We start from the raw sequence: 13,579 nt of genomic DNA, 5'->3' as shown, positions 1-13,579 counted from the left end.
TGTTTGTTTGATATTCGCCTATATTTTGGCGCTGTTGTCTATGTAGCACATGTCTGCGGTACTAAAACAAGTGATGACAACCTAGTGGACAACATAGGAAGAGATTTACAAAAAAAATGTGTACTCTATTACGTTGATTATTGAAGTATGAATAACGGAAAACGAACGAAATTTATTCAAAATATAAAATTACTTCAGAGTATTGTACGTTCCTTGGCAGCCATTCGTATTATACGTCAAAATTAGTTCTCTGGACAAAATTCAAACATATGGAACAGCCTGTCCAGTGGTATTTATACAGGTCAGTGTGAGCATAAGCTAAGACAGCCCATTGCAAAGTTCAGTTCGTTTCATCACACCCGCCTAAATTTTATGTAAATAAAGTCTTAGCAAACTCTAAGTAGGTTCTATAGATTAGTCAAGTCTTGGCCTAGGCCTTAGTCAAGTCGAGATGCCCTTATGAGCGTAAATCAGCGTTGTCACTTTAAAAACCTTTCTTGTTTCACCAGTCTTATCATTATTTAGCTCCTTGCTTCATCCACCTATTCTGAATGTAACAGTAGCAGGCTCCTTTGCACCGGATGCCGGCTAGGTTATGGGTAGGTACCACTACGGCGCCGAAGGTTCGAAGCACCCGGTACTGGCGAGCACGCAAGAAAAGAGTAATGAATGTAGAGGAATTGGAAGGTTTGTAAGGATAGAAATAGCTAGCTAGTGAAATTACTGGGCAAATGAGACTTGACAACTTATGTCTCAAAGTGATGAACGCAGTTGTAGTGCCGCTCAGAATATTTAGATTTTTAAAAAATTCTGAGCGTTACTACATTGTAATGGGCAGGGCGTATCAATTGCCATCATGTCCGTCCTGCACGTCTCGTCCCTTATTTTCTTAAAAAATAACAGTATCCAGTACCCAGTGGGTCAGTTTCGGTTCAAACACTCGCTCAAATGCAAGAACATATATAGAAGATACAATAAAGCCATTTATCATCTCTTGTGGTATGAGGTCTTTTACCTCATTAATGTGTTATAATTAATTAATATCAATATTTATTATGAATACATTTATTACGCGTTCGGGACCAACATACTTAAGTATTTTGTATCAATATTGTCATGACCGCTTGTTAACTTAAGTTATTCATGACAATTTGAAAAAAAAAAAACGTATTCAGTTTTTTATTTAATTCTTAAAACTACTTTATTGGCTTCGTTATTGTTTGGAGAGCACACAACAGGTAATATTTAAAGAAATATTTTGTAAGTATAATTAGTAAACAGATTATTAAAATCGGCACTTCATTATATACACATTAAAATTAACATTTATAAGTATAAAATTAACATTATCAATTCTAATACCATGAACACCTATTGCAGAATAGCACAGATTTACTAATATTAATTAAAATCATTTTGATTTAAAAAAAATGTGAATGGCAAAGTTTCTTACCACTTCTTCTCATTAAAGCTCAACCTATTCCGAAGTAGTGGTAAATGTAAAAAGAAAACTTTTGGCATTCATATGTATCATTTCCTTGACCTACATAATAAGGTGATTTTGATTTAAGATTTTAAGTAAGCCGATAGAACCATTTAACTGTTAGTATTTGTACAGTAGTTGCATCAAACACATGACATGGATACCATAAATAAAACTGAAAATATAATTATATGAACGATGCGGGACTCGAATCCGCGTCCTCTCGCGTTCCGTGCGAGCGATCTTTCCAAATGAGCCAACCGATCGAGTGAAGTATTGTTTATAGAATCTTGTATGTCCTGTTCAACTCTCAGGTTGTGGCTTCAAAGAGACAGAGTTGAGAGTTGAACCAAGCAACAATACGTCACTCGAACGGTTGGCTCATTTAGAAAGAACGCACGCACGGAACGCGAGAGGTTGTGGGTTCGAAAATATTGTTTTCTCATTTATCACTTTAAAAATATACCAAATCATATGGCTAGCATAATGAATACAGTATGAAAAATATTACTACCGACGGTCAAAATATTTTCTTTTAAAAAAAAAAGTTTGCAATTCGCTATAACGATCATATGTATACACCTTAACCTTTGTCCACTTAAAGTATACTAATATATAAGGACAGAGTTTACTTTGTCCTTCCTCACAGTCTCGCATAGAATTGTGCGATCTTCAATATTATACGCACGAGACAACAATCGGTAAGTATCGTTTATTTCAAATACTAGATATTAATCAGCTCAAAAAATGTGAAAAATTACGTATATATAAACAAATATTCAACATTATTATTAAAAACATAATATTGTCACTTAGGTACATGAGAACATAAAATGATGTAATAACTTATACGCCGCGCCGTCCTTTACATGTTCAGTTCATACATATATACTTATTCTTCTTCACAAAATTTATAATTACACACTTTTACAGGTCACTGTCACATAAACTATTTCAGACATGTTTTTTTTATAAAATCTTTGAAATAATATAGTCTGATAACTCACTTTAAATGTTTTTAAAGGCTGAATCTTTTGGAGAAAGGAAGGTAGACTATTAAAAAGTTGTATCTTAATTATTCTGATGAGCTAATATTACATGGTTAGCGCTTAGCAGAAATGAACCAGTCTACAAAATCATAAAAAAAAATTAAGTGTTTGACAACCCGAACAAAACGCTGACCTGCATCCTACGCTGACGATATGGTGCTTCTAAGTCCCTCAATCAGAGGCCTCAGGAAACTGCTGGCTATCTGTGAAAAATATGCAGGGCAGCATGGCCTCAAATATAATGTAAAAAAACACAAATGATGGTGTTTCCGGCTAAGAAAGGTCTGGAGGGAATTCCGATGGTCTTTTTAGACGGTGTATCCATAGATAGAGTGGACCGATTCAGGTACTTGGGGCATATCCTAACTGAGAATTTGTGTGATAGCGAAGATATAGAACGCGAGCGGAGGGCTTTGGCTGTTCGATGCAATATGCTCGCACGCCGGTTTGCACGGTGCAGTCCTGAGGCGAAGCTGACACTGTTTAGAGCATATTGTCAATGCTTCTACACGTGTCAGCTTTGGGTCAACCGCACTAAAACTGCACGAAGCAGCATCAGAATGCAGTATAATAATGCATACCGTATTCTGATGAGACTGCCCAAATATTGCAGTGCGTCGGGCATGTTTGCCGACGCCAGAGTCCCTGATTATTTCGCAGTGATAAGATCACGAGTTGCTGCTTTTTGGTCTCGCATTCGCGAATCCGAAAACTAAATTATCAGTGTATGCTCTGAGCACCCAGAAAATCCTATACTACCTTACTGGCTTTCGGTGCATCGTGACATTAACCGGATATAGTATTATCAGTACATTACTTTTTGTACGAACCCCCCTTTGGGGCAATTTTAGTTTTAAGTTATTTAATTATTAAGTACTGTGATGTATACAATTTTTATTTTTAAGTACATCTTATTCTATTTTATTCAATTTGCTGTAATGGGTTTAAAATGCCTGAAATAAATGAAATATTATATATTATTATTAAAACTTATACGATATTTCTAATTTAAAAAGGAACCAGTTCACTTCTCGCATTTGTAGCAAAGATATTGAACACACCCACAAAAAATATACTAAAAGTCTCAAAACAAAACAATAACTATCTTTTGACATTGGACCTCAAATACTGGTCATGTGGACTGGTTCCATTCTGCTAAGCGCCTACCCATATGTTATAAAGCAATATTTTGAAACTACACTTATTAAACTTCTTGGGTGATTCTGTGAGGTTCTTTCACGAGCAATCCTTAGCCTGCAATGATAAGTGATTATTCTGATTTGCCTACTCTTAATTCTTCTCTACTTCTTTATTTATTTATCAGAACACCAGCAATAGATACACATGACAATTCTAGTATATCTTTAAAAGCGCTCACAGCATTTCACAGTATATATTTTCAATGGGCCATACTGCCTCTCAATACAAATATTATAACACTAGTGAATAACTAACATTTATTTGTTATATAAATTAAGACAATACTTAAATTTAGAAACACGCATACGTCTGTGTGATGCTCTCGTCCTTTCTAAATTTAATTATATGGACACCGTTTATGGCCCACGACTACTGAGTAAAACTAAAAATGCCATACAGCGAGTGCAAAATGCGTGCGCTAGATTTTGTTGCAATATTCCTCCCCGTAGTCACGTTACACCATATCTCAAAGAGGCAAAAGTACTCAAGATGGACGGAAGAAGGCATTTACACCAGCATACTTATATCAAAAGTTAGAATGGCTTGGACAGCATAAAGCTTTGAATATGGATACGAGGTCAGCTTTTCGTATATTAGCTATTCCTAGCCACCGAACTGCTGCGTTTCGGGGAAGTTTTAGATATCAAGCCACCAAGTGCTGGAATGATTTGCCACCTCCACTTCAACTTAGTAATACCATTCAAAATTTCAAAATAAAAACTAAAATTTACCTACTTAATGATATTTATAAACCTGTTTAACTGCTTGTACCTCTTTTAAATTTAATATTATAATATTAACATTTATAGTAACCATAATATATATTAAAACTTATTTATTATTAATAACCTCATTTTTTATGATTTTTCCGTCGTAAAGATCTAAATGATCTTCTTTTAACGTTAAATTTTTTTTTTTTTTTTAATTTATATATATTTTTTTAAGAGTTAAATATGAATAAAATAAAAAAATTAGATCTATACTGCATTTATTTATTTATATTCATAATTATAATTTAAAAATTACTAGTCGCTGCTACTCCCAGACTCAATAATGTTGGGGCTACTGAAAGCCAGTGCTACATTGGCACCACGCTATTGCAGCTTTTTACTGAGTTAGCTCCATTTGGTGACATTCACTGGCGCACAGTACCTTTTTCGTTTTAAGCTATGAATTGTATTATTTAATTTGTTTTATTTGTTAGTTCTAAGAAATTATTACTTATTTTGTTTTGTATCATTTTAATAATTGTGTGGTGGTGGTTTTTGTTATCAATAAATTTTTATTCTATTCTATTTTTTAAATATAATATAACAAAATTAACCAATTTATAAATGATACAACAATAATGTATAAGTACCTAAAGTAGCAAATTTTCATGGCCTAGATAAATTAATCGTAACAAAAAAGTTCCGAGTAACACATATTGCGTATAAAAATCACTTCTTGTAACTAAATTTGAATGAGCATAAGCGAAATTGTCATGAGCCTTTCATAATCTTAATATATATAAATTACGTGTCACGTTGTTTGTCCGCGATGGACTCTTAAACTGCTCTTTACTTCATGGAGTGCAGTTCAGTCCGACTTGAGAGATAGGATAGTTTTTATTTAGATTTGGGACCCATAATTATTTTTATTTTCAATATTTGTTTTGTATGGACATATTTTCTATGAGAGAATTTATTGACACACGGTTTGACAGTTCTGCTGTGAAACAATTTCATTATAACAACAGGGAGCATTTTTTATCGAAATAATTCTTGATAAATATATATCGAATATTATTGACAAATTCATAAAAAAACAGTATTTTATTTATTATGCACAGAACAATGTCTGTCGGGTCATCTAGTTATCAATAATTCATAACATAAAATAAAATAAACATAAACAAACTATGTACAAAGCATTATAGTAGAGGAGCCCAAGTGGTGATTTTGGGATATACTCGAGCGCGTCAGAATAACATAAGAGGGGCAAACTTGCACTTTAAAAAGTACTCCCACCATATCAGAGCCCTAAGGTCAAAAGTCTAGAGCAGCCGATCTGATTAGTAAAAAAACGATCGTTAGAAAAATTTGAGTGCGTCAGATTGAGATAAGATAAAATTTATATGCAGAAAAGTAAACAATAAAAATATCGAAAAAAAATGGCGGGGATTCAAATAATCTACTTTTTTATTACGGCGCGCGGCGTTCTGGTAGTGTGGAAAGCGCGTAAACGAAAATGTTCATTTTTTGAAATTCATACAGATACCACGCATCGAGCAATGAAAATGTGGCTGTCTGTTGAAACTCTTTACGCATGAAGGGATCGAAAAAAAAACATAGGGGTGTTGTTATGAAATTTAGTACAACATTACAACACTCGTTTGGATGATGTAATTTATTAGACGATTAGGTGTAGGTTATTAGACGATTGGGTGTTTTAATGTTGGCAATAAGCTAACTGTTTCAGAATCTTTAATAGAGGTTTTAAAGCATGGGTGTAGATAAACAATATTAAACAACACTGCGCTTCATTGAGATACTTATACGAAACATACAGACATATATAGTATAATATGAGATCATCCAACCTTTTAATTGCGGTCAAAACGGTAAGTTGATCGTCACTTATTTTTATCGGTTTTAACGTTTACATGTTCACTTACTTTTTTTTTTAATGAAAATAAGGGACGAGACGAGCAGGACGTCCAGCTGATGGTAATTGATACGCCCTACGCATTACAATGCCGTGCCGCTCAGGATGTCAGTCGGTTAGCTCAGTTTCTTAGAGCACTGGCACGGAACGCCAGAGGTCGTGAGTTCGGGCCCCGCATCGTTCATAAAATTATGTTTTTCAAATTTTATTTGTCTATTAATCCTAGAAGTGAGGGTTATCACTTTAAAAACGTAACAAATTGCTAAGATTTATAAAAGCGACATCTCAAGTCAATTTCCTAATATGCAAATATTAGGGTTGAGCAGGTTATCAACTCTAAAGTAGATCCTGTAGATGAAGCCACAACCTGACAGTTGAAAAAAGCATAAAGGATTTTATGACGATACGTCACTCGAACGGTTAGCTCTGTTGGTTAGAGCACTTACACGGAACGCCAGAGGTCGTGGGATTGAGTCCCGCATCGTTCATAAAATTTTGCTTTTCAAATTTTATTTGTATACTTAGACTTTGCTCAGATGAAGTAATCTTAGCATAATTTTTATTTTAGTCATATGACAGATGAATTTATGGTGAGTTGGTTAAGCTTAGACAGCCCAATACAAAAGTTAAATTCGCGTTTTATCACACTCAATTAAGTTCTACGTAAGTAAAGTCTAAATACGCTCTATAGGTTTATTAATATGTGCGAAGGGAACGATGGCTGGTCCATGCGTCAACGTGTGTGAACGGATGCTGCTTGTGGTGCTATTTGACCTTTTGTAGTTAATAAATAATTGTATTTGTTGGATGCAATTACTAATTATAACAGTAATAACGACCACTATGTTCACGAAGCATCCTTACACAAACAATAAAATCAAGCTCTTAAGGTTGATCCATCCAATATAAGTACGATAATTTATATGAATACAATTTATTACTTTTTATGAAATGTTTGATATCATATATTGACGACCCATATAGCCGAATGACCGACCCTGACAACTGAGCTAGAGGTCCCGGGTTCGAATCCCGGTAGGTGCAATCATTTATATGATGAATATGAATGTTTGTTTCCGAGTCATGGATGTTTATATGTATGTTTAAGTAAGTATATTGTACCCATAGTACAGGCTATGCCTAGTTTGGGGCAAGATAATTTGTGTAAAAGTGTGATAAATATTATTATTATTATATAAACATGATTCATTTATTATAAACAGCACCTTACAAACTAATTTATTTTGTATATATTAGTTTGTAAGCTATATAGCTAGTTTGTATATATTATTTTTAATTATTTGTTAGCCGGGCCGTTGATTTTACTTTTCTCCAGCTTTACTTTTTCCGAAAATATTATGATAGATTCAGTAATTTAATAGAAATATTTATAACAACGATTCTAAAGCGTTTAGTTTAAGCTCAATTTAATAAAGTTTATTTGATTTTAACTTTGATATTTGAAGTAAATTAAACCTTCTAGCTGAGTGTAATATAACTTAACTATTACTGTAAACAGATAATTTATTGAATTAGGCAATTTCTTGCGGAAATTTATAATCATCCAAATTTTATGAGTTTTCTTCAGAATAAATTCCGCAAAAATTTGCCTTTAGCCAATTCGACATGTGTTTTGCCTTCACGAGGCATTATCAGAAGAGGTCGACTCAGAATACAGAATTCGCGTATTCAAATACGAAACACGTGTCGAATTGATTATACAAAAATCTTTAAATCGATACAAATAATATTAAGTAAATAATAAAAATTATTAACATAATATTATGTGAATAAGGAATGGCGCCAATCAAACGATCGAATGATTCGGTTTTCTGGTTCATGAACGATCTTACATCAAGAATAGTAGCCGAATCCGGAATTCCAAGCGACCGGCATCATCTTGGGAAAATGATACTGCAGGGGCTTAAAGATTTTCCTGATATGGTTATGCAGGTTGGTTTCCATCTTTTATAATCGTAAATAAGATTCAAACATGACTGTATTACAATTTAATAATTGATTCAGTCTAACACGTCTCTATTAGCAATAAGTGTACGCTATTTTCTTGAAGATACCCATGTCGTATTTTTCCCGGAAACATCGCACAAGGAAGCTCATTCCATAGCTTTGTAGTGCGTGGAAGAAAGCTCCTCGAAAATCGCACTGTGGAGGACTGCCACACATCCAGGATACCCATACCCACGCCACAAGTTAGGATATCATACCCGTGATGGGTATGATATCGTCGTGCGGAGGTGGAATTCGGCGGCAGGAATCAGGTGAAACTGCTCTTCGGTTCCCCGTGATAAATGGGGTGGAAGACACACAATAAAGCGACGTATCAACGCAACGCCAAGTGATCCGGCCGTTCACAGAGCACTGGGTCCCCCATTAATTCGAGCTGCTCTGCGTTGCACGTGGTGAAATGGATTTAAAACCCACTTATTTGTACCTGAGCGTATTGATTTTACTTATGGTCAAAAAAACAATCCACGACAGATACTAACGAACTACACTGGCCTGCAAAAGTAAGTATCACACTTTTCAAATTAAATTTTTTTCTTAACTATAGAAGGTAGAGATTTAAGATTAAAAACGTTTTGTTGCAAATTTTATAGGCTTTAATTCTTAGAAACTAAAATTATACATTAGTAACATTTTTAACTTAAAAAAGATAAAACAATGAAAATAGACATTTTTAGTTTAGTGTAAAAAAAATCAACTAAAATGTATTACATGTTATTTAATTTTTAATAACTGGTATTGCCTCCTCGAGCTCTGATTACAGCTTCGAGCCGGTTTGGCATACTGAACACTAGGTTTCGGAGCCGATGTGAGGGTTATTCTCTCATTCTTCTACCAGGGCCTGCTTTAGTGCCCTGAGGGTAGTAGGTGGTGGTCTGCGATTTCTAACTAGCCTCCCAAGCTCATCCCAGGCGTGTTCAATCGGGTTGAGATCAGGACTTCTTGATGGCTAAGCCATCACGCTGATACCGACCTCCTGAATATACTCTTGTACGATATGAGCCGTGTGTGGCCGGGCATTATCATGCATCAGCATCGATCCATCACCCATATTTGCTAAATACGGCCCTGCATACTCATTGAGAATCTTGAGCATATCTTTTCCCAGTGAGGGTGCCATTTTCTATGGCTACTAGCTCTGTGCGACCTTCTGAAGATATGCCAGCCCATACATGTGCACCGCCTCCACCGTATTGGACTCTTTCTGAGATGCAGGCTTGAAGGTATCGCTCACCAGGTCGCCTGTAAACACTTCGCCTTCCATCAGAAGTGTAAAGGGAGAATCGAGACTCATCTGCAAACAAAATTCTTGACCATTCTTCTTCATCCCACTGCATGTGTTCACGGGCGTATCGCAGTCTCGCTACTCGATGCTGTCTCTCGAGTTTTGGGCCACTCGCTGGTCTTCAGGGTTTCAAATTTGCTTCAGCAAGTCTTCTTCTCACTGTACTGTCACTAATGTAGTCCCTCCGGGTCTGAAGTAGATGTTGCTGGACTTCAGCTGCATTTTGGTGGCGATTTATTAACACAGTGGAAATAATATAACGATCTTCTCGGGCACTGGTACACCTGGGTCTGCCATTACAAGGTCTCCTCAGATGGTGTCCAGTCTCTTCGTACATTCGCTTTACCTTCTGGACCGTTCGTACCGTCACACCCACCATTCTTGCAGTGCGACGCATACTGATGCCTAGTTCCAGAAAAGCCCTGATCCTAGCACATTCTTCAACTGAAAGAGGCATAAATAAATGTTATGTGCTTTTTAGCATAAATTTTTAAAACAAGACCCATCGATCTTGAATTAAAACAGAAAGAAAAATGTGAATGGTAAAATTGTAATTCAGCAACGTCCACTTTGAATAAGGAATGGTTTTGTTTTTGAAGTTTTTTTTCAGCCAATTCTTAAAAGAAGGTTACCGACTATAAAGTTTTATGTACAAAATTAAATTCTCTTTGGAGTCCTTTTTATTTCGAAAGTATATCTTGTGAACTTAAAACGTTATCCCAATTTTAAAAGTGTGATACTTACTTTTGAAGTCCAGTGTATTTCCAATATAGATCAAGGGGTCTTTGAAATAATTTGCTACGGGCCCCACGCTTGCTTATCCGGCACTGCCGCATATATAATTGACGCTCTTACTGTGAAGGAAAACTTTGTGTGTTTAGATATATATAAGGCGAAGAGTAAGCAGAAAACATGCAAACATGGTGTTTTTAGACAAGTTTTGTGGTGGAAGTACAGCATTTCGAGCTATGAACACTACTTAATCCTGTTACACATATCCTTAAGTCTAATTTATAGGTTGCTAATGGTTGCTGTTGGTTATAGTTAACACTGCCGAGCCTTTTTGAACTACCACTTTTCTTTGAAGTTAAACATGTTTTTTGGCATCGCGTGACACATTTTTTTGGTTCTTCTTCTCAGAAAATTTATTCTTATAGCTTGTACTTTTTTGTGTAGGTTCATTTATTCACATTAATAGTGAATAAGGAGGAGTGTAAGCACATAAATTGTTTTCCACGCAAGAATTTTGAATATATTGGCTTTGTTACATAGTTAACGGGCCGGCAGCCGTGAACTCATATCGCTCAAGGTCGCTGGCATTTAGTGTCGCCTTAAGGATTGGTCTCCGCTGCGCTCCAATATGATAACGCACTACCTAAGAACAATAGGTTTTTTATTACCACATTAATTAGATGCTTGTGTGCGAGGCATCTTGACACTCAATGGCATCTTTCAAATATTGTAACATACGCTTCGTGTTATTTTACATTGAAATTAATAAAATACTTACTGATAATGTGTGATCCCAGTGTGTTTCTTATTTCTTGTAGTATTCTTTTTACAAAGTCTTACCACGCAAGCAGGCGTTTTAGTTTCAATTATTAGCAAAGGTTAACGGAACATGTAAACGTCACACATTGTTCGAGACTGGCTCGTTAGGCCCACTTGGGCGTAGTATGCGTTGCCGCACTTTGAACTACGCCTGCGTTATCTAGTCGGAGGGCAGCGGAAACCAATCCTTCATCTTGTTGTGTGTGTATTAAGTTGATGAGCTCACAAGGGCTTACAAGGGCCCGGGGTAGTTTCACGCAAAATAGTCGAATTGCAAAAAATGGGCTGTAAATACTAATCTATTTATTTATTTAGCTTATTTTAGTTAGATACAAGTTGAAGGACTCCCTTTTGAGTTCTCAGAATCTATGTTCGATAAAGATAACCGTTATATATTTTAAAAAATAATATCGATCCATGTTTTAAAAATAATAAACATACAATATACACGGGTTACACCATGGACTTGCAGGAGAGAAAAGGAACATCTCTTATATAGGAAGAAATACAGCAAAATGAAAGCGAATCTCAGCCTCGCGAAACTCTCTAAGAAAAAAGCTATTCACTCGATTATATGAAACGTGCAGTCATAGATAGATTGACAGATGACGGCTATAATCTTGTAAGAAACGGAGGTAGCCGAAATCCACTACGTTGCAACTGTGAGCTTTCAAACTTAGCCGGATAATACTTCGTCGCCAATTGCTATACTGTAATTACTACAAATTCAAACTTATGTCAAATGACTGCACGTTTCGTGCTAAACTAAATTTCAATGTTTACTTAGGCAGTCCCGCCTCTTTTAATTTAAATTCTTTCTTCTTTTCAATTTTATTTGTGTAATAAATGTAATCCCAGAAGTGTGAGTTATCACTTTTAAACATAAAAAATTGCTAATACTATGTCTCAAAGTGTCAACCGCAGTTTTTTTTTTATGGAATAGGAGGACAAACGAGCGTACGGGTCACCTGGTGTTAAGTGATCACCGCCGCCCATATTCTCTTGCAACACCAGAGGAATCACAAGAGCGTTGCCGGCCTTTAAGGAAGGTGTACGCGCTTTTTTTTAAGGTAACCATGTCGTATCGTCCCGGAAACACCGCACAAGGAGGCTCATTCCACAGCTTCGTACTACGAGGAAGAAAGCTCCTTGAAAACCGCACTGTGGAGGCCACACATCCAGATGGTGGGGATGATATCCTAACTAGTGGCGTGTAGAAGGTGGAATTCGGTTAGGCAGGAATCAGGTTAAACAGCTCTTTGGAAAACTCCCCGTGATAAATGCGGTAGAAGACACACAATGAAGCGACGTCTCTACGCAACGCCAAGTGATCCAGCCGTTCACAGAGTACTGGGTCCCCGACAATTCGAGCTGCTCTGCGTTGCACGCGGTCAAATGGATCGAGCTGATACTGGGGTGCGCCAGACCAGAGATGACAGCAATACTCCATGTGTGGCCGGACCTGCGCTTTGTACAGCGCTAGAATGTGGGCCGGCTTGAAGTATTGCCGTGCTCTATTAATGACGCCCAGTTTCTTTGAAGCCAATTTGGCTTTGCCCTCCAGATGGCCACGGAATTGGCAATCGCTCGAGATTTCAAGACCCAGTATTCCGATACTAGGCGAGGCTTTTAGGGAAGTGTTGTCGAAGAGCGGTGATGCGACAAATGGGGTTCTTTTTAGTGGTAAACGCGCAAACTTGAGTCTTCTGGGGGTCAAATTGGACAAGGTTCAATTTACCCCATTCTGCGACCTTCTCAAGAGAGGACTCGATAGAAGACACAAGTTTCTCCCGGCACTGGTCGACGATTTCCCGAGAGAGACGTGCATGGCCCGTGTATACGGAATCACCAGTGCTGTCATCTGCATAGCAATGAATGGTGGAGGTGTCCAACATATCATTGATATGCAGAAGAAACAGCGTAGGAGATAGCACACAGCCTTGGGGCACTCCAGCATTCACGGGCTTCGGGTTCGAGCAATGTCCGTCGACAACGACCTGTATGCTGCACCCAGTGAGGAAGCTGGAGGTCCACTTGCACAAGCTCTCGAGAAGCCCAAATGATGGAAGTTTAGAGAGGAGCGCCTTGTGCCATACACGATCAAAGGCCTTCGCTATATCCAGGCTAACTGCCAGGCCTTCCCCCTTGCTTTCAATAGCCGCAGCCCATCTATGTGTTAGGTATACCAGAAGATCACCTGCCGACCGACCATGGCGAAAGCCGTATTGTCGGTCGTTGATCAACTGGTGACCTTTAGGTATTCCAAGAGCTGACAGCTAATTATGCTCTCCATGGTTTTGGAGAGCAGGGAGGTAATAGCAATAGGCCTGTAGTTTGCCG

At 37.0% G+C, this 13,579-nt stretch overlaps 1 protein-coding gene across 2 annotated transcripts in view; it reads left to right on the top strand.

Annotated features, from left to right (window-relative positions):
* The window catches only part of LOC126966731 (luciferin 4-monooxygenase-like), a 59,309-nt gene that overhangs the window by 18,021 nt on the left and 27,709 nt on the right, over nt 1-13,579 (top strand). For both annotated transcript variants that reach the window (XM_050811009.1, XM_050811000.1), the window contains exon 2: nt 8,174-8,331. In XM_050811009.1, coding sequence (XP_050666966.1) covers nt 8,176-8,331 — 156 coding nt within the window. In that variant the 5' untranslated portion in view covers nt 8,174-8,175. The remainder of the gene's footprint in view (nt 1-8,173; nt 8,332-13,579) is intronic.

Source organism: Leptidea sinapis, chromosome 1 (assembly GCF_905404315.1).
Source record: "Leptidea sinapis chromosome 1, ilLepSina1.1, whole genome shotgun sequence".
Lineage (NCBI taxonomy): Eukaryota > Metazoa > Arthropoda > Insecta > Lepidoptera > Pieridae > Leptidea > Leptidea sinapis.
Note: the sequence above shows the minus strand (reverse complement) of the source record. Positions and strands in the feature narration are given on the sequence as shown.